Here is a 22,541-nt window from a genome sequence, read left to right as displayed (position 1 = left end):
TTCTTGGTTGCTGCTAACAAGTTTGGTGAAATTAAAACATCTCATGTTGGAAAGTAAAGAAAATGAACAATTTAACCCAGCAATACTGAGAGAAATCTTTGAACCAAAATATTTGGCTTCATGTGTAACAAAGGTTCTGATGGAGACTTGTTAAGATACAGGTTAAGTTATGGTGCTCCTTCGCTCTGACCCTTCATTAACAGATACTACCTTCCAAGCGCCAGGTTTGAGAGATCAGATGACCATGAATACTAGAGAAAGAACATTAAATATGTGGTCCATTTTGCAAAACAGAAAAATATTGGTGCCTGCCAGGTTAATTTTAACCACAGGTTCTTTAAAATAAATGGTTTGTAATTTAGTGGTAAATTCAATTACCAGCTTATAGTCAGACTTTGGAAAAGTTCTTTCTTCACCTGGTCTTAGTTGTTCTTGTTAAATGAGAATTTTATAATTGGTCAAACTAGCCTCTCTAGTGAATATTAAGTGATACGAATCCTAGGAAGATAGTGAGAGATTTTAATTGGTTAAAAAAAATTAAGTGGTAAGATAATGTATTAGTATTTCCCAGAGAAACAGAATGTATAGTGTGAGATGTATGTAGGTAGATGACATAGAGAGAGTTTTTTTTATGCAATTGGGTTACTTGACTTGTGGGCATAAGTAAGTCCAAAATTAGAGTAGAAACTCAGACAAGGGTCAATGTTACAGTCTTGAGGTAGAATTTCTTCTTCTTTGGAAGCCTAAGTTTTGACTCTTACTGCTTCGATTGATTGAATGTGACCCACCCACATTATCAAGGATAATCTTTACTTAAAGGCAACTTATTGTAGATGTTATTAACTCCATCTATAAAATACTTTCTTCACAGCAACACTTAGATTAACATTTGATTATTTAATTGGGCTTGATAGCCTAGCCAAGTTGACACATAAAACTAACCATTGCAGATGCTAATTCTCACCAAAACACGTATTATTTTGATTAGTTATGTGGATATACATAGTTGCAAGCTCTGAAAGAAGGCTAACATGAACTCCCAGGCTGTGACTGTTAGGAACTGACTTTCAAGATATGTGGGGGTAACATTTAGATATAATTCCTTCAGTTACCAATAATATACTATGGAGTACCAAATAGCTGGAAGGAGAATATTTAATGCTCCCAACCCAAAGAAATGATAAGTGTTTGAGATAATGGATATACTAATTACCCTAACTGACCATTATACATTATATATATGGAAACATTACTATGTACCTCACGAATATATACAGTTATTGTCAATTTTTTTTTAAAAAGGAAAAAAAAAAAGACAATTCCTAGGTTGTTACTTAGATTTGGTGAAGATAGTATTCACTACTGTGACATGTCTCAGATTATAATTGTATTTTCACACATCAACACAAAATTTTATTTATGAATAAAAATGAGTAAAATAGTACTTGAAAAATGAAATTGAAAACAGATTTAATAGTAAATTCAGAAAAATAAGTGCATTTTACTAATAGTAATGCCATTTATTCTATTTTTCTTCACAACTGGGATATATCAGTTTTCCATCCTGACACACTGCTCGAAATGAATGAGATTTTGTTGGACGATATCCATATTTACAATCAAATTCAACTATGTCACCTGTTCTTGAATAAAGCTTTCGTTGGTTTGTCCACTTTAATTTTATATTATATTTTTCCATCATTTCTTGTGATATTACACATGGATCTGAAAGTAGAAAAAAATGAACATGAAACATTAAGTAGTATGCAAATCTTTATAGACTCATAGACAGGTTTTCAAGTAGAATGTTATATGATGGTTGAGGAATTATTTCTCTAAATCCTTTCCAAACCAATGCTGTAAAAACATAATATAGATTTAAGTAAAGTTAAAATGGTAAATGATGTAAAAATGAGGTACTATGTTTAATGGATGATAATTTAAAGTTATTACCAGATTCATAACATCAATTGTTATATTAAGATAGTTGTATTTTAGAACCTGTCATTGCTGTTTCTGTTTGATTATGATTTTGGTGAAAGAATCCAAACTTTCAGTAATAAGATGAACAAGAACTGGGAATCAAATAGAGAAATTTAATGACATTAATAGCTAATAATATGGTATTATTCACTTGAAATTTGAAGAGAAAGCAGATTTTAAGAGTCCTTATCTCTCTCTCTCTCTCTCACACACACACACACATATTTACACACAATGGTAACCATAGGTGGTGATGAATGTGTTAATTAATTTGTAGTAATCATTGCTTTATAAATATATCAAACAACATGTTATAGAACAAGAATAGATTTTTTTATTTATCAACTAAATGTTTTAAAATAAAACATAAATATAAAGAGAAAAATTTCTAAACTTTACATTCCATTATATAAACGTTTGGTAGGCAAGCATTCAGCAGAATGCTTGTTTGTTAATCTGTGAAAATTCTATTACAAACAGTGAAATATCAGACTCATCACACTGATTTTTCCAGACCCATGAGAATACTAAAGTACTTACCTAAGCATTTTGGTCGTTCTGACCATTGTCCATTTCTACATGTTATTTGATTATCACCCTCAAGTTTATACAAGCTCTGGCATTGATACTCAACTGACGAACCTGGAGCATATACTGACAACGGGAATGAAGTAATGTCTCCATTGTCAATAGGTGGAGGGGGCCCACATTTTTCTGCAAAAACTAAAAAAACATCATTTGATTTACTGGGAGAGCAAATAAAACTGCAAGTTCAAATAAGGCAAATACAAACTAGGCACTTTATATTCTATCAGGGCTTTTGTGATTTGTGCTGAATGAAATGATTCCTGGAGTAAAATTTATCCTACAAACTGAAAGTTATATTTTAAGTTATTTTCTCCTGACTGAATGAACACATACAGCATTAACAAAGATGACACCTCGTAGTATTCCAGGATTAAGAAATGTTTTTCTAAATGAGTATGTGCTAAACAGATAGAAAGCTATGACAAACACAGAAAGTTTCTTATTTTAAATTCAACATTCTTTGGAGTTTATTGGGTCCATAGTCATTTCATTCTTTATTTTCATTTGCCTTACAAAAGAAACATTAATTCCTTGAAAAATTTAAACAATACAAATTAATAGAAAGTAAAAGGAAATTGCTGGATTCTTGGTATCGGCAAAATGAGGAACGAACTTTTCTACCTTTTCCTTATGCTAAGGACAACTCGAATTTTGGACACAATGTAAAAAAAAAAAGAAAAGAAAAGAACATAAGAAGACTTTCAGAACATCTTTCAGAAAAGAGGCAGAGACTTTGATCTAGCTAGAGACTTCAGGACTCAGGAATGACACAGCAGGGTCGTGTGGGTTTTCTTTTGGACTCCTGTATATCCTGGTTAGGACACTGGAGGAGACTGCAACCCAGTATTAATATGAGGTTCAGACAAAAAAAGAAAATCCCCAGAAGCGCCTACTTTCTGTACCCAAAAGCCCAGGAAAAGAGCAGCCTTACAAGACCAGAATCATGTTTACCAATAACTTACATACTGTAGGAAAGATCCTAAGAAGCCAATGACCACCCTCCACACTCCCAGATAAACAGAGGTCAACTGTGGAACTTAAACTTTCACCCACATGGTCAAGTAACAAGACACCTCTCCCTTTCCCCATGATGTCAGCAGAAGCTAAGTGGGAAACCTGGGCTTATACCCAGCATGGCAGCAATGGAAGCTGCCAAATAAGACTTTTTGCAATCCAATACTCAATATATAACACCTAAAATATCTAGAATAAATTTAAAAATTACTCATCATATTAAGGACCAGGAAACTCTCAATAGAGAAAAGACAATTATTAATAACAGAAGACAACACTAAGAAGACACAGATGTTGAAACTGATGGTGCTTTGAAAAGTCCGGTAGGAATTATAAACCCAAATAGTAAAACAAGAATTAAAAAAAAAAAAACCACTGGATAGGCTTAATAATACATTGGGAGTTGACAGATGAATAAAGTCATGAACTTCAATACAGAGCAATATTAATTACTCAGTCTGAAAATAGACTGAAAATAGAAAGCTGAACTGAGCTTCAGAGACCTTTAGGATACAACAAACAATAACAAATAAGGAGAGGCGATCCAGAAAGAGAAAAGAAAAAGTACCGGACTGAAAACAATAAAAAAAAATGACTGAACACTTTCAAGATTGACCATAAGGCAGAAACTAATAGTGACATGTAGAACCAACTAATACTGTACAATATTTTTCTCATAACTTGAAAAATTATATCAGCTATTTTGACTTAATTACATTAAATTGTTCCAAATCTATCAAAAATATAAGAAGGGAATGATATGAGAAGCCTGAGGAGATACTGGTAGCTGGAGCACTTGAAATTACTCTTTTTTGCATTCACATCATTTATCACACATACTTGCCACCTGATATAGTTAGGCTTTGTGTCCCCACTCACATCTTATCTTGAATTGTAATCCCCAGGTACTGAGGCAGAGACACAGTGGGGGGTGGTTGGATCATGGGGATGGCTTCCCCCATGCTGTTCTCATGATAGTGAGTGAGTTCTCAAAAGATCTGATGGTTTTATAAGTGTTTGGAAGTTCCTCCTTCACCCACTTGTCTCTCTCCTGCTGCCTTGTGAAGAAGTGCCTGCCTCCCCTTCTGCCATGATTGTAAGTTTTCTGAAGCCACAGCCATGTGGAACTGTGAGTCAATTAAACCTATTTTATTTATTTATTATTATTATTTTGAGACGGAGTCTCACTTTGTTGCCCAGACTGCAGTGCAGTGGCACTATCTCGGCTCACTACAGCCTCCGCCTCCCCAGCTCAAGCGATTCTCCTCCCTCATCCTCCTGAATAGCTGGGATTACAGGTGTGCACCACCATGCCCAGCTGATTTTTATATTTTAGTAAAGACAGAGTTTCACCATGTGGGCCAGGCTAGTCTCAAACTCCTGAACTCAAGTGATTCGCCTGCCCCAGTCTCCCAAAGTGCTAGGATTACAGGTGTGAGCCACCATGTCTGGCCAAACCTACTTTATTGATACATTAGCCAGGTTGGAGAAGTTCTTTAGGCAGTGTGAGAATGGACTAATACAGTCAATTGGTACAGTGGGCACTGCTATAAGGTACCTGAAAATGTGTAAGTGACTTTGGAACTGGGTAATAGGCAGAGGTTGGAACAGCTTAGGGGGCTCAGAAGAAGACAGGAAGATGAGGGACAGTTTGGAACCCCCTTGAGACTTGTTCAGCGGTTTTGACCAAAATGCTTATAGTGATATGGACAATGAAGTCCAGGCCGAGGTAGTCTTAGATGGAAATGAGAAACTCATTGGGAACTGGAGCAAAGGTCACTCTTGCTATGCTGTAGCAAAGAGATTAGTGGCAATTTGCCCCTTCCTTAGAGATCTGTGGAACTTTGAAGTTGAGAGAGATGATTTAGGGTAACTAGAGTAGGAAATTTCTAAGCAGCAAAATATTCAAGAGTGACAGACTATAAAAGTTTGCAAAATTTGCAGCCTGACCATGTAGTAGAAGAGAAAAACGAATATTCTGGGGAATAATTCAAGCCTGCTGCAGAAATTTGCATAAGTAACAAGGAGCCAAATGTTAATAGCCTAAGACAATGGCGAAAATGACTCTAGGGCATGTCAGAGATCTTTGAGGCTTTCCCATCACAGGCCTAGGAGGAAAAATAGTTTCATGGGCCTGGGCCCTGCTGCTGTGTGCAGCCTCAGGACCTGGTGCCCTGCTGAGTCCTAGCTGCTCCAGCTCCAGCTGTGGCTAAATGGGGCCAAGATATAGCTCACGTCATTTTTTCAGAAGGTGCAAACCTCGAACCTCGGCAGCTTCCACGTGGTTTTGTGCCTGTGCATAAGGCACAGAAGATTAAGATTTTCAGCTTTTTTTTGGTTCCAAGTGGGAACCTCTGCCTGGATTTCTGAGGTTGTATGGAAATTCCTGCATGTCCAGGCAAAAGTCTGCAGGGGCGGAGTCCTCATGGAGAAACTCTGCTAGGGCAGTGTGGAAGGGAAATGTAGGGTTGGAACCCCCCCACAGAGTCACCACTGAGGCACTGCCGAGTGGAGCTTTGCACAGGGGGGTACTCTCCTCCAGACCACAGAATGGTAGATAAGCCAACAGCTTGTACTATGCACCTGGAAAGGCCACAGGCACTCAATGCCAGCCCATGAGAGCAGCCCTGGTGGCTGAACGCTGCAAAGCCACAGAAGTGGAGCTACCCAAGGCCTTGGTAGTCTACCCCTTGCATCAGTGTGTCCTGGATGTGAGACAGGGAGTCAAAGGAGACCATTTTTGGAGACTGAAGATTTAATGAGCGCCCTGCTGGGTTTTGAACTTGCATGGGGTCTGTAGCCCCTTTCTTTTGGCCAATTTCACCCATATGGGGAGAAAGTTGGAGGGAAATTATAAATCAAATTATTCCCAATTTTATAAATGGGTAACTAAATATCAAAGACTTTTTAGAAAACCCATCTTCTAAGTTTTTTGAACCTTTCCATTATTCTCATCTCTATCACTAGTATGTTTATAAAAACTCATTATGAATATCTTCTGATTCAATTAGAAATAATTATGTATATGAATATGTGTTTATTTTTCCTATTTAATCATCTCTCATTAATGGTTAGTTTATAAAAGTATATATTAATTCTTACATAAAATACATAATTGACATTCAAGACAGAGTAAATAATCTGAATAAATCAAGTATACACACAAAAAAGGAATTGAAATATTTTCTAATTAATAATCTCATAAATATTATTTAAAGTGACTAGTTTTATGTACTGTCATTGGCACTTTAATGGTTTGATTGCAGTTTACTCGAGCAAATCCCACTAGAATGTGACTCATTTCACTTACATAAAACTTGTATCCCTAAATCTCTGTATTTTATTCCAAGATTTTGGATGGCAATTCTTTATTGATTGTCATCTTTTAAAAAATCTAATTGTAAAAACAAAATGCCATTGAAAATAATTGATCTGGCTGGGTGCAGTGGCTCATGTCTGTAATATCAGCACTTGGGAGGCCAAGGTTGGCAGATCACCTGAGGTTGGGAGTTCAAGACCAACCTGGCCAACTTGGTGAAACCCTGTCTCTACTAAGAATACAGAAATTAGCTGGGTGTGGTGACACATGCCTGTAATCCCAACTACTCAGGAGGCTGAGGCACAAGAATCGCTTGAACTTTGGAGGCAGAATTTGCAGGGAGCCAAGATCACACCATTGCACTCCAACCTGGGCAACATAGTGAGACTCTGTCTCAAATAATAATAATAATAATAATAATAAGGAAATAAGTAAGTAATTAAGTAAATAAATAAATAAATATAATTGATCTTGGCTGATGTAGGGTTTCCCAGCTGCTTCATTCATATGTGGTTATTGCATGGTGTTGTAGAAGGAATAATGGCTCCCAAAGATGGCTCTGTACTAATCCCTGGAACATAGATTACCATAACTTGCAAAATGTTACCTTAGATGAAAACACAGACTATGCACCTATCATTATGAGTCTAGTTGCCCTGAAACTTTATTAACTCTCCATGATGTTCTTGAGCTACCATTCAACCTTGGACATAGACTGTTCTGCTGAATTCTTCCACTTTGGAGATTCTGACTTCCTCCATCACTCTTATAACCTCAATATGTTGCCTTATGCTTTTGGAATAAGCAACAGGCAGAGAGGGAAAGGTAGCAATATTCTGAGAACTTGAACAAAAAGATGTGTTCTTTGTCAGACTAAATAAAGTGGGCTAAGTTTTGAAGCAACTTTATCTTGGCAACTTAGTTTCTAAATGTCATTACTCACTGAATGGAACCAGAACTTATTGAAGGTATGGCTGATTCTAGTTCTTGGACAGGGAAAACATGAATTAAACCTGGGATATTTTTTGTGTCACAAAGCAACAGACTTAATCAAAGGCTAACAAAGTCTTACAGACTGTACACAAGAGAGAGCCAGCTTGTATGGGATACAGCTGGTCAAACTTAATTTGTCAGGCTTCTAAAATATAATCGTTGGGCTGACAATAGCCATCATCCCACAAATTGAAGAGAGCTTGTTCATGACATAGAGAGAGCATGGAAATATTTATGCCATCATTGAAGCCTATAAATCCTGAAACCTATTCAATCACTGGAATTTTCTGGTATTCATAACATTTGTTCTTTTTTTTTTTTTTGCAAATGTTAATCATGTTTAATCCTGTAGTAATAGAAAGATACTATGATTTAACTATTTACCGAAAAACTATCACAGTTTCAGTTGTTTTAAGAAGACTCAGTTTTCTAGAAGTTTAAATTTAGTGAAGACAGGGTCTCACTCTGTTGCCCAGGTTGGAGTGCACTGGTGCAGTCATAGCTCACTGCAGTCTTGAACACCTGGGCTCAAGTGATCCTCCTGCTTCAGCCTTCCCAGTGGCTGGGACTACAGGCACACACCACTGTGCCCTGCTCTAGAGGTTTTAAATTAAATATTGAAGATGTGGAATAATATTTGATAACATAACATCTTTTGAAAAGCATACCACGGATTCTATTTCCTGATTGGATGGAATAGCTGGTATCAACATAGCATCCCACTGGAAAAAAATTAGAAAACTGTACAAAATATATATCAAGAACACTGGAAATCTCCCAGCACACAACCGTGATGACTAAGAAAATGAAAAAACCTCAAAACCCCAAACTACCATAGCACACAGCCCCATCTGTTTGCTGGGAGGCCTTTCTCAGACTCTGTGCTGTGAGGGAGAACCCAGGAAGAACTCAGTGGTCTTCTTGAGTTGAGACTAATGAGGTCAGTCTTGGAGACTACGGTGGCCAGAAGTTACTGGGCATAGTAGTAGAGAGAAAGTGGTATGAAGAGAAAGTGCTGTAGAAGTTTCCACGGGGCTCCTGTGTTTTTAGTTGAATACTGAGCTGTGCAAGCATAGGACGGAATCGTATTGGGCTGGGCGAAGAACAATTACTGAGGCACTATAAAGACGAAGAATTACAAGAGTTCACACAGGACTGGGAGGCGCCATCATTTATGCCATAGGTTTCCAAAAGAATCGTTTTCCAAATGCTAAGCCGCTCACAAATAAACATACCTCTCAGAAGTATGGACTTTCTAAAACGTAGGAATTGATGATTTATTCAATAAAGCATAAGAATTTAAATAAAGATACATATTAAATGCTGTCTTACTTACAAGACATTTTCATTAGAATTTGATTTATTTTCACTTTAATACTTCAGTTTTGTAACCATTTCTTTCTAACCTGACACTAGAAACCACACACAGGCATTACTTAAACTTCAAGGGATTATATTCAAGGTGTATTCTTGTTTAATGTTTTTACTTACCACATACATTTGATTTATATAGTTAGGCAAACTATGTTATTGCACATCCATTTAGACACAATTGGAACTGAAAATCAAATGAATAATGATAGAAGTATGTGGTAAAACCTATATTTAACCTATATTTAATTTGTAAAAAAAAAAGATTTATTTCTTTTAAACTTTATAATATATAACAGCATCTGAGAGAACAGCGTTGTACTTACTAGTGGACCTGCATTTGGGAGGAGCAGACCAGCCCCGTTCCACACATGAAATATTGTTCTCCTTGTTTTGAAGGCTGTATCCTGTGTTGCAAATAATTTGTACAGTATCTCCTTCTAGATGTGTTTGTCCTGAAGATTCAGAATGACCATTTTCCACAAAAGGAAAGAAACACAGTCCTAAGGACCCCAAAACAGATTAATATACAAGATGGAAGTAGCAAAGAAAAAGTACAACTGCATTTTAAAATATTTTAATAAATCGGGTGAAGTGGCTCATGCTGGCAATCCCTGCACTTTGAGAGGCTGAGGCGAGTGGATCACTTGAGGCCAGGAGTTTGAGACTAGCCTGGCCAACATGGTGAAACCCTGTTTCTACTACAAATACAAAAATTAGAGGGCATAGTGGTGCGCACTTGTAATTCCAGCTAGTCTGGAGGCTGAGACAGGAGAATCACTTGAACCCAGAAAGCAGAGGTAGCAGTGAGTTGAGAAGGCACCACTGTACTACAGCCTGGGTGACAGAGTCTTACTCTGTCTCAAAAAAAAAAAAAAAGGAAAACTTTCAAAGCTGAAATCAAATATAAACATTTTCAAAAGGCTTTAAGTCATGCTACTATATATATATGCTGAAATATATTTTTGTTTCTTTTATATGTACATATAGAAGAAAATATTTCATGTTGTTGCTCTATGGTTTTTATAATAAAATATTTTATGTTTATAAACTATTTTAGGGACAAAGAACATCTTCATATATCTATTTCTCTCTTAACTCTCATAAATGTTTCTTAGGAGAAAGATCATTGCTACTTCCTTTGTTGCCTCATCTATCTGTCTCCCAATTGTTTTCTCTTTTAATACACCTGTTATCATTGGAGTCTGCTCTCTACATTTATTGGAGTATTAATAGCTGCACTTTGAAGGACCAAATAAATGATTTATTGAAATATAAAAGTGAAAATGCTAAACCTCCTTGCAATGTGCAGAAGAATGGTAAATTCAAAACAGAATATGTATAAAAATGGCATTTTAAAGGAAAACTATGATCAGGCTGCTGCCAAATGAATATTAGTAAAGAAATATTAGCAGTCAAATATATTAATCATCAGTCTAAAACATTAATATATTTCAACACGTAGAGCATTTCCATGTAATGCAAGACAGTTGACATATTTATTCTTCATTGATTCTCATAGGAGGCATCTCAAACTTGGAGGACTATATCTCCCATCTTTGCAGCTCCTCTGGTCACTGCCCCTGTGATTATCAAGACCTTATGGTCTTGTCTGGCACATCCTTCTTTATTCACTGAATGACATCCATTTAATGAAGAGGGCATTTACTCACTGAGACACTTTGGTATTGGTGACCATCCTTCTTCCGTGCATGTTATGCGAGTCCAAAAGGATTTTGACGGAGACACAAAATTATATTCACAGGAGTAATAGAAAACTTCCCCTGTAGGAACTTGGGAGAATGGCTTATGTTTTTCTTCATCATATAGAATTCCATGTTTTATTTTTGGAAAATCACAAAATGTTGCTGGGAAAATAACACAAAACTGTAGAATTACATAATAAGCTACTTAAATAAATCAGTAGATTATATTTTAATCATCTCATTTACAGTTTTTTTCTTTCATTTAGCTTAAATGCCTTTAGCTTAAATGCTTTCCAGTGTACAAATTAGGAATGAAAAACCATCACTAATTAAGGGTACAAAAGTATTTGAGGAGGTCAGGTCATTGTTAATGCATATAAAATTTATATTTTGGAGTGATATGAAGTATGAACTCTCCTGCAATTTCTTCAAGAAGAAAACCCTCACACCACAATTTAAGAATGAAGCAGAGTATAAGAGTAGCAAATCTTCCTTATCTGCATAGTATACAGTGGAGGAGTGATAAGGTTGCTCTTAGCTCTCAACTTACTTCTTTTCTCTATTCTCGTTGACCGTCATAGGTATCTCCACCAGAAACTCTGCCCTATTTATTTTCTGGTGCAGTAAAGATGTTGGGTAGGTAGTTTTGTTTTTTGTTTACTAATATCATTTTGAATATTTTCTGGTTACAAAGTTAATATAGTTTCAGTGGAAATAATTTAGAGAATATAAGAAAATCACTAAGAACAACTCAATCAAGATAAATTTAGAGCTAAACTCTGCTAAATGTTGTATATACAAATATGTATTTGTATATTTGTATTTATATGTGTATACTTGTATTTTGGTTTTTATAATAAAATATTTTATGTTTATACACTATTTTAGGGACAAAGAACATCTTCATATATCTATTTCTCTCTTAACTCTCATAAATGTTTCTCAGGAGAAAGATCATTGCTATTTCCTTTGTTGTATAGCATTTACATTGTATTAGGTATTATAAATAATCTAGAAATTACTTAAATTACTTAAATTGTATGAGAGGGCTGGATGTGGTAGCTCATGCCTGTAATCCCAGCACTTTGGGAGGTTGAGGCAGGTGGATCACTTGAGGTCAGGAGTTTGAGACCAGCCTGACCAACATGGCGAAACCCCATCTCTACTAAAAACACAAAAATTAGCCTGGTGTGGTGGTGTGCTCCTGTAATCCCAGCTACTCGGGAGGCTGAGGCAGAAGAATCACTTGAACCTGGGAGGGGGAGGTTGCAGTGAGCCGAGATCATGCCACTAAACTCCAGCCTGGAGGCGACAGAGCAAGACTGCACCTCAAAAAAAATAAATAAATAAGTAAATAAATAAATAAACAAAATAAAATAAAATAAAATAAAATAAACTGTATGGGAGGATATGCACAGGTTATATAAAAATACTACACCATTCTCTCTGAGAGACTTGAGTATCCTTGGATTTTGGTATCTACTGGGTGTGGGTAGAGTCCTGGAACCAATTCCTTGAGGATACTAAAGGACTACTGTATATATGTACATATGCATCCATACGCACTACATTAAAGCAATGTAGAAAGTGAGTGAAATCTTCATACTTTTTGACTCTTTTTTGTGTACACATACATATATACACACACATATTTTTTAGTAGACTTTATTTTTTATTTACAGGTTTTTCACAGCAAAATTGAGTGGAAGGTACAGAGATTTCCTACATACCACTTCCTCTTCCCTACCACACGGATAACCTCCCACACCATCAATATAATTATCACCCAAAGTCCATAGTTTATGTTAGGGTTCACTCTTGATATTGTACATTCTATGGGTTTGATATACTTTATCTTTGAGTAAGTATTTAGCTCAATATATTTCCTCAATATAATACTGCTCTTTGTTTTTATCTCAAGATATTTTTGCAATATAGTACTGCTGCATAAGGAATAATTTTATTTTTCACCTTATTTGGAAGATGTGTGCAGAAATTAAGCTGACAAATCAGAGAAATTTCCCTTTTTCATCTATCTACAAGTAATGTTTAATGTTACACAATATTTGAAATGGTTTCACCTTGTGAAACCTGAAATTGATTGTCTGTTTAAAATTTGACATTAGATAGTTTTGGTAAAGGTATTGAAGGAAAGACTCCCGTCTTGATAGTATTAACCTATCATAACTCTTTCGATTATCCTTCACTCCTCCAAAATTATAGTAGTTTATTTTCATACATTTGCACCTACATATTCTTTGCTATCCAAATAACTTGGTTTTCCAGAACTAACTCTATGACATTCATCAAATATTCATTGTGCATATCTGCAGTGGTGCTAGCTAGGAGTGTTAATGTCTTTTTGCAAACCTCCTTTACACAACCACCCACTTCAAAAGTAGAAAATAATTTTTCTTGTCTCAACATTCTGATAGAATACTATGAATATATTTCTTCTGGGATATATACACACACACACACACATTTTATATATATATATATATATATGCACACACACACACAGTCATACAGTTATTCAACACATAATGACATTTTGGTCGATGACTGATTGCTTATATGACAGGGGACCCATAAGATTAGAGTGTAGCTGAAAAATTCCTATCACCTAATAGCCATCATAGCATTGCAGTGCAATATATTACTCACATGTTTGTGGCACTTCCGGTGTAAACAAACCTACAGCATTGTCAGTCACATAAAAATACACCACACACAATTTTGTACAGTACGTAATACTTGATGATGATAATATAGAAGTGTTACTGGTTAATGTATTTCATATACTATAATTGTTATCAGTATTTTATGGTTCACTTCTTCTATTCACTGTTTTACAGTTAATTTTTCCTCAGGTCCTTCAGTAACTATTTGAGAAGAAACCTTTGTTATCACAGGAGAGGACAGCTCCATGTGTGTTACTACCCTGAAGACCTTCTAGTGGGACAAGAGTGGAGGAAGAAGATAGTGATAGTGATGATCCTGATCCTTTGTAGGCCAAGGTTAATGTGTGTGTTTGTGTCTGTTTTTAACAAAAGGTTTAAAAAGTAAATAAATAAGTAAAATATTTGAAAGAGAAAAGCTTATAGAACAAGAATAGAAATAAAAAAGCTTTTGTACATCTCTACAATGTTTTTAAGCTAAATATTATCTCAAAAGACAAAAAAAATTAAAGTTGATGAAGTAAAACGGTTAATATAAACTAAGGTTAATTTATTATCGAAGAAAAGTTTTAAAATAAATTTAGTCTATCCTGGGTGTATCAAAAACTCAGTAATTAGCACTAAAGAACTTATCTATGTAACCAAAAACCACCTGCTCCCGCCAAAACTATTTAAATAAATAAATTAATTAATAAAATAAATTAGTCTAGCCTAAGTATACAGTGTTTATTCTACCTCCACTAGTGTATGGTAATGTTCTAAGCTGTCATATTCACTCACCACTCATGTAATGACTTACTGAGAGCAACTTTCAGTCCTGCACACCCTATTCATGGTAAGAGCCGCATACAAGTGTGCCATTTCTAATGTTTTACACTGTATTTTTATTGTATTTTTTCTATATTTAGATAAACATATACTTACAATGGTGCTACAGTTGCCCACAGTATTCAGTACCGTAACGTACTGTACAGATTTGCAGCCTAGGAGCGACAGGCTATACCATATGACCTAGTTAGGTAGTAGGCTATACAACCTAGGTTTGTGTAAGTACACCCTACAATGTTTGAATAAGAAAGAAATCGCCTAAGGATGAACTTCTCAGAACGTGCCCCTCTCATTATGTATGACTGTTTATACACACACACACACGCGCGCACACACACACTCACAGTCACATATAGTCTTGCAATTTATTTGCCTATTTACATTTTGCTTTTCTTTGGGACACTATGGTAAGTTGCAGTGAGGTGTGGTTAGGCTTGTCATTTTCTTCCAGCTTCTTTGCTACATGAAGCACAACATATTGCTTGATAAATATTTTGCTAGTGGAAGCATGCAGTTTTCTATGTATACAAATGTGTTGCTTCAGTGTGTTGTTTTTGCTGTTTGGCAGGGCTCTCAATAGACACCTAAAGGACGGTGTAACACACATTTACAGATCATTTAACATCTAGGCAACCTTTAGATAGAATGTCACTGAAGTTTCTCCCAGAGACTGGATTGAAGCTTGAACTTTTTTTTGGTGGGGGGAGGGTTAGGAATTGTCAAAATTCTGTATATTTCTCTCATATTTTTCACTTATCTTCCTCTGTTTCCCCCCTATTTAGAAATCCTCTTGTAATGCCATTTGTAATAGGTGTATAAGCCACTTAATGAATACCATAAACATAGATTTAAGAAAAATCAAATACACTCATACAGTCTTACTCCTGTGATTACAACTCAGCACTAAAAGTGAAAACAAAATAAAATGAATTTCAAACCAATAGAAATAATGCTTTGCAACACTTCTAAGGGCAAATATTTAAAGGAAAGAATCTTATTGTTCATATCATTCTCTTATGTCAGGACAGACGAGAAACTGTTCAAATAAAACTTCAAAGGTCTGTAAACATTAGGAAACAGCAAAACAGTAAAGTAAAAACTTTCTGGAAATCAAAGAGTAAAGCATAATGATCGAAACTCCATGTACACACATAGTTTAATTAGTATCCTAGACCTTGGTAGAGATTTTATTTGCAATTCGTGTGGTATGGTGGCCTTAATTTCAACATGAAATAAAATAGGACCATTTATAAAATATCGTAAGAAGCAGTTTGTAATATTATTAAAGAGGTGATACATTACTTCATTCTTGATATTTAAGAGCTCAGAAGGAGCAATTTCTTGACAGTTCACTGGTTTATATATAAGTGATATTTTCTATTGTTTCAGTAAAATATATTTCCCTCTGTTGAATGATAATTAGATTGAATGGGAATTCCATTTAAAATTTAAAGACCTATAAAATTTAAATGATCAAATCCAGGAAAATAAAATCCTAAAAGCATTTTGAAGGTGGCCAAATCTTTTTGAGATTGATTTTTCTAGTTAGTGGCATTGCAGAGTTTATGCAGAATTACACTAATACTTCACCTTGCCACTGTGATTATAGCAGATTTTCCCTCATTTAATTCCTCTTTACATTCTCTGTTTGGCGGCCATTTACCTTTGCAACTTAGAGGATGGAGAGAACTAATTTTATTCTATTTTCCTGCTAATTGCATGTTAGAAAGTATTTCCATAAAATAGATTAACATTATAAATCATTTAAAATATTTTCAGCTATTTATTCATTAAAAAATATGTAAGCTTACATACCAAAACGGATAAATGTATCTGAAAAAGGAACTAAACATTCAGGTCTGCTTTCAACTTACCTTCTCCCCCAACAGAGGATATCTGTGAGATTAGAATTACACTGATCATGAGCCACATGCCTGGTAGTTCCAAACTTATATCACTAAAAATACTTCAGTGGTGGTGGTGTTGCTTTGAATCCTCTTTCACTAACAGTTATGAGCATGACTTTGAATTTCAGCGTACTAACTGGAAGCTAGTTTAGTAATGTCCTTTGTGGTAAACATCAAAGTTCATGGAGGGTTGTGCAAAATAAGCAAATAGTGTCTAATCAGTGTTTTCATAATAATACTCTGAATTTATCATGTAATATTTACTTGAGTAAAATAAAAGCTGTTCAATATCCTTGCTGTGGTCCCTGAGTCTCTGAGTTTGGAATATTCAGAATGGGCCATTGAAGAGGAAAGAGGATGCCCCTTCTTTTTTCTAGCCAAGATTTCAGCTACATCAATAGTCAAGCAAGTGCAGGTGATCAGGCCAGCATCACTGTTCTAGTTGTAAATTCCACTTAAAACTGGTATTAAGAATGAGGTAACTTCAGACCATCCTGGCTAACATAGTAAAACCCTGTCTGTACTAAAAATAAAAAAAAAATGAGCCAGGCATGGTGGCGGGTACCTGTAGCCCCAGCTACTCGGGAGGCTGAGGCAGGAGAATGGCATGAACCTGGGAGGTGGAGTTTGCAATGAACCGAGATCACACCACTGCTCTCCAGCCTGGGCGACACAGTGAGACTGTCAAAAAAAAAAAAAGATAACTTCTTAATAGTTTTCATATTTTGTAGACTATAAAAGGTCAAATCAAGAATAATTTTTGGTATGTAAATGTTCCTGAAATTTTTGAACAAACAAATTTTACTTCAAAATCATTTTGTTCAGATGGTACTGTGAGAATGGGTATTTGTGGGTCTTGGTATATTCACTCACCACCAAAAGGCAGCAATAAAACTGGATAAAATTATAAAAATAATCTCTAGAAATTGGCCAAAGAGCATACTGTTGGGAAATATTTATTCTAGAAAGTCTATATAAATCTCAGTAAGAAGAGTGGCTGCTTTTATCCACCTTTGTCTAGCAGTCCAGTTCTGTGGCTCAGAAGTTGAACCTTGGATAGGCAAGCAGTCTATGTGGACTGGAAGCTCTGCTGCCCCACTGAAGGGGAGTTACTTTACAGCATGGAAAAATCCCTGCCCAAGGATCCTATTGAATACAAAGAGGTTACAGTGGGAAGCAAGTAGAGAAGACTAGTATGTGTAGAGGATATTAGCTGGGGCAAGCAACAAAGTGGCCAGTCAGCCAGAAATTTAATGGCATAATTTGGAGAAAGGGACAGCCTAAGGACTCCCACTAAGATGAAACTTACTGACGGTGGTTCAGAAGTCAATGGGAATGCACATAGCTACGTTCAATCAAGAAACCAGAGAAGTCCCTGTGAGCTACTAGTGGTCTCCACTATTGATTCTAGTCTATCTAAACTTTGTCGTTTCCAATTAAACTACCTAAATTATTTAAATATTAAGTGTCACACTCTAGATCATTTCAACAATCTTTTTAGCTCACTTACTGTACTAAATTCGTTCCAACCATTCAATGACCCTGACACTTTTTCACTATTCTTTTCCCTTCACTTTCTCTCTTCCCACCATACCCAAATTAGATTCAATGGTTCATCAATGTAAGTCAATCCCTTGCACACATTCTCCTGCCCATTCCTTTCTTTCTATCAGTAATCTAAGTGTTAGAAAACCTCAATCATTTGCAAATAAATTATCTGCCATCACCATCCCTGAATTGGAGCAGCAGAGTGTTTCTACAAGAAAAACAAATGTGGTCACTGCTCCAAGATGGCTGAATAGGAACAGCTCTGGTCTGCAGCTCCCAGCATGATCAGTGCAGAAGATGGGTGATTTCTGCATTTTCAACTGAGGTACCTGGTTCATCTCATTGGGACTGGTTGGACAGTGGGAGGGGGAACTGAAGCAGGGCAGAGCATTGCCTTACCCCAGAAGCACCGGGGTCAGGGGACTTCCCTTTCCTAGTGAAGGGAAGCCATGGAAGACTGGACCTGGGAAAAACGGGATGCTCCTGCCCAAATACTGTGCTTTTCCAATGGTCTTAGCAAATGGCAGACCAGGAGATACTCTCCTGCACCTGGCTGGGCAGGTCCCACACCAAGGGAGCCTTGCTCACTGCTAGTGCAGCAGTCTGAGATTGACCTGCGAGGCAACAGCCTGGTGCGGGGAGGGGCATCCACTATTACTGAGGCTTGAGTAGGTAAACAAAGTGGCCTGGAAGCTTGAACTGGGTGGAGCCCACTGCAGCACATCTAGGCCTGCTGCCTCTGTAGACTCCACCTCTGGGAGCAGAGCATAGCTGAACAAAATGCAGAAGAAACTTCTGCAGACTTTAATGTCCCTGTCTGATAGCTCTGAAGAGAGCAGTGGTTCTCCAGCATGGTGCTTGAGGTCTGAGAGCAGACAGACTGTCTCCTCAAGTGGGTTCCTGACCCCTATGTAACCTAACTGGGAGACACCCTCCCAGTACGGGATGACTTACACCTCATACAGGCGAGTGTCCCTCTGGGACGAAGCTTCCAGAGGAAGGATCAGGCAGCAATATTTGCTGTTCTGCAGCCTCTGCTGGTGACACCGAGGCAAACAGGGTCTGGAGTAGATCTCCAGCAAACTCCAACAGACCTGCAGCTGAGGGACCTGACTGTTAGAAGGAAAACTAACAAACAGAAATAAATAGCACCAACATCAACAAAAAGGACATCTATACCGGAACCCCATCTGTAGGTTACCATCATCAAAGACCAAAGGTAGATAAAACCACAGAGATGGAGAGAAACCAGAGCAGAAAAGTTGGAAATTTGAAAAATCAGAGCAACTCTTCTCCTCCAAAGGATCGCAGCTCCTCACCAGCAGTGGGTCAAAGCTGGACAGAAAACGACTTTGACCAATTGACAGAAGTCGGCTTCAGAAGGTCAATAATAACAAACTTCTCCAAGCTAAAGGAGGATGTTCAAACCCATCGCAAGAAAGCTAAAAACCTTGAAAAAAGATTATATGAATGGCTAACTAGAATAAACAGTGTAGAGAAGACCTTAAATGACTTGATGGAGATAAAAACCATGGCATGAGAAATTCATGATGCATGCACAAGCTTCAATAGCTGATGCAATCAAGTGGAAGAAACTACCATCCTCCACCCTCAAGTATCTGTTGTTCTCTTCTTTGTATCTATATGTACTCAATGTTTAGCTTTCACTTATAAGTGAGAACGTATGATATTTGGTTTTCTGTTCCTGTGTTAGTTTGCTTAGATAATGGCCTCCAGCTTCATCTATGTTCCTGCAAAGGACATTATCTCACTACATTTTATGGCTGCACAGTATTCCATGGTAAATGTGTACCACATTTTAAAAATCCAATCTACCATTGATGGACATTTAGATTCAATCTCCAAGCCAAGCAAAAGTGAGTTCCAAAATTGAATCAGTAATTAAAAGCCTACCAACCAACAAAAGCCCAGGACCAGACAGATTCACAGCCAAATTATACCAGATATGAAAGGAAGAGCTGGTATCATTCTTACTGAAACTATTCCAAAAAATTGAGGAGGAGGGACACCTTCCCAAATCATTCTATGAGGCCAGCATCATCCAAATGCCAAAACCTGGCAGAGACACAGCTGAAAAAGAAAATTTCTGGTCAATACCCTTGATGAACATAGATGCAAAAATAGTCAACAAAATACTATCAAACAGAATCCAGCAGCATATCAAAATGCTAATGCACCACAATCAAGTAGGCTTTATTCCTGTGGTGCAAGGTTGGCGCAACAAACATGAATCAATAATGTTATTCATCACATAAACAGAACTAAAAGCAAAAACCACGATTATCTCATGTTTAATTTTAATGTACAACTTGAAAACAAGTAAACCAGCCTTTATTACTGACCTACCTGCCCCAGTTTTTTTTAGCAGGTATTTCAATTAATGATTTCAAATATTTCCACTACTCTGCAGAAGATAAAGGGTATGATATGTATATTTGATGTGGTGTATATTTGCCCATTGTTGTATAACATTACTGCAAAATAGTTTCCTTGATCAGAAGAATGTAACTTGGTGGGCAAAAACAATTCAGATTATTTAATTTTCATACGTTAGATTTAACTTCCATGAGAAAAATCAAGTCTCAAATACGTTTTAGTGGCCTTCAAAGCTTGCTTAAATCTTCCTGGTGTTAAGAACAAACATCAAATATGATCTATTTACTAGCTATATGCTGGGCCATCACCCCAGTGGATATGTCCTAATGAATTTTTAAATCTTACCTATCTTGCTAAGAAACTGGACCTTTATGGTAAACAATTTTTACCTTTTCTGGTGCTTCTGTTGGTTTGGGTCCTTCTGTGACCATTCCTTTCATGTATATAAGTAGTTACTTCTAGGTAATGAACCAAAATACCTATTTGTTGACTCCAGTCACTTTCCAATCCTGGTAGAGTTTTTATTTTGGTGGGCATCAACTTGTCCCAGTTTGATCAGTCCTTTTAATTCCCATAAAGGTAGTATCTCAGGCAAGAAGTACTCGAATCAACTATTTTCCCATTAATTAATCACTGACCATGAATTGGTATCAACCCTTGTGATCTGGCATTTTAATGTCCTCAGTGTCTTCCATAATAGCTGAGAAAACACATTAAAGTTTAGCCATTGAACTCCTTTAATCTTATATTTTCCCATGAGGATCTGCCACAACTTTCCAGGTAGCGTAGTAACCACTCATTTATGAACTGCCATCAGAAAGACAAGATGACCATCTAGCCTCTGGCAGCAGGTGTTCTAATGGAGAATCTCTTTAAACTCTTCCTTCAATAGTCTAAGACAGAGCCTCAGCAGTCTCTAGAGTGTAACAGAGGAAGAGGAGGTATTTACTCATGAATATGACCAAGGCCATTGCTGTACCTTCTTGTAGAATTTTCCTTCATATAAAATTTCCATTAAATAATGGAACTCTTTTGGGTATTCTCTTTTTTTTGGTGTGTTTTTCAGACAAAACCCTGACACTTTGGACATTTCAAAAATTAAAATAATTGTATACTCTTTAGTTATTGGAACCATTTCAATCAATGCCATATACCATGCCAAATGACAGGTAATTTGTTTCTTTTCTCTTTTTTCCTTCATTGTTCTTGCTAGAAATGTATCATTTATTCTTCTCAAAGAACTAACATTGGTTTGTTTTATTAATTCTTTGAGAAGATTAAGGAAGCAGTTTTTTTCTATATTGTACTTGCTTCATTGATTTCTGCATTAATATTCATGATTTCCCACCTTCTTAAGTTGCAACTTAGGTTAGTGTTTTGAGGTGTTTCTTCTTTTCTAATATGCCATTTAATGACATGACACAATTCCATGGGGCATAGAATTTTAGTGGGGTTCAGATGGATAATTCTTTTGTTTTCTGTTTATTAATGGAGACATCCATTGTTATTAATCTGGTTAATATTCTGAGGTGGAGGGTTCAATATGTCCTCAGTCACATGTTTGGTGCTTTGCCAGCAACAAGTGAAATTTGGGGTTCAGGTGACTCCTGTCACTCTCAGGGCCTCTCTACAGAGTAGCCAGAATTCTCTCATGCTGGTTAGAAGCTACAAGAGACCAAGGTAGAAGCTGCTATTGTTTTAAAGCTTATTTCCATATCTGGCATAGAGATACTTATACCATATCCTATTGGTCAAAAGAGTCATGGGCTAGCACAAGTTCAAGATGATGGGGAAATAGGTCACTTAATCAGAGGATTTTCAAATTATTTATTTGTGGATATCTTTAATCTACAAAACATAGTTACTACGATATATTACATACTAATATTTTAATTTATCTCCACTCTGAGGTATGTATATATCATAAAAATGATTGTATTTAAGAATGTACTTCATTATGATTACTACCTAGTTCATCTTTGTTGATGGCATCAAATGTAACCAAGTCTTAACTATTTTAGAAATCATATTTAAATTTAAGTTTTCAAAGTTAAATTGTATTTCTAATGAAATAGTAATGTTTTATTTCTCTACATAGGTAGCTGTCATCCATGTTTTTGACAGTTTTCTGCGTGTTTCTATAAGAAAAGTTTTAAAAATAAGTCTGTGATGTTTTCTCTAATTTCACAGAAGACTGATGATTTGA

The 22,541-nt window shown here is 36.3% G+C and overlaps 1 protein-coding gene across 3 annotated transcripts; it reads right to left on the bottom strand.

Annotated features, from left to right (window-relative positions):
* Positions 1 to 1,453: 1,453 nt before the first annotated feature.
* CFHR2 (complement factor H related 2) lies at positions 1,454 to 16,558 on the bottom strand. 3 transcript variants are annotated; one of them, XM_015120880.3, is made up of 5 exons: positions 16,358 to 16,558; positions 10,942 to 11,136; positions 9,595 to 9,771; positions 2,524 to 2,706; positions 1,454 to 1,725 (listed from the first exon to the last, which is right to left on the bottom strand). In XM_015120880.3, exons 1-5 carry the CDS (start codon positions 16,413 to 16,415, stop codon positions 1,526 to 1,528), a joined length of 813 nt encoding a protein of 270 aa, XP_014976366.3. In that variant the 5' UTR covers positions 16,416 to 16,558; the 3' UTR covers positions 1,454 to 1,525. The 3 variants fall into 3 exon arrangements, with proteins under 3 accessions (XP_014976366.3, XP_014976376.3, XP_077858278.1); XM_015120890.3 differs by lacking the exon at positions 9,595 to 9,771 and having other exon boundaries at positions 16,358 to 16,528; XM_078002152.1 differs by lacking the exons at positions 9,595 to 9,771; positions 10,942 to 11,136 and having other exon boundaries at positions 16,358 to 16,529.
* Between the last annotated feature and the right edge of the window lie 5,983 nt (positions 16,559 to 22,541).

This window comes from Macaca mulatta, chromosome 1 (assembly GCF_049350105.2).
Source record: "Macaca mulatta isolate MMU2019108-1 chromosome 1, T2T-MMU8v2.0, whole genome shotgun sequence".
Taxonomy (NCBI): Eukaryota; Metazoa; Chordata; class Mammalia; order Primates; family Cercopithecidae; genus Macaca; species Macaca mulatta.
This window is presented reverse-complemented; position numbering and strand designations above follow the sequence as displayed.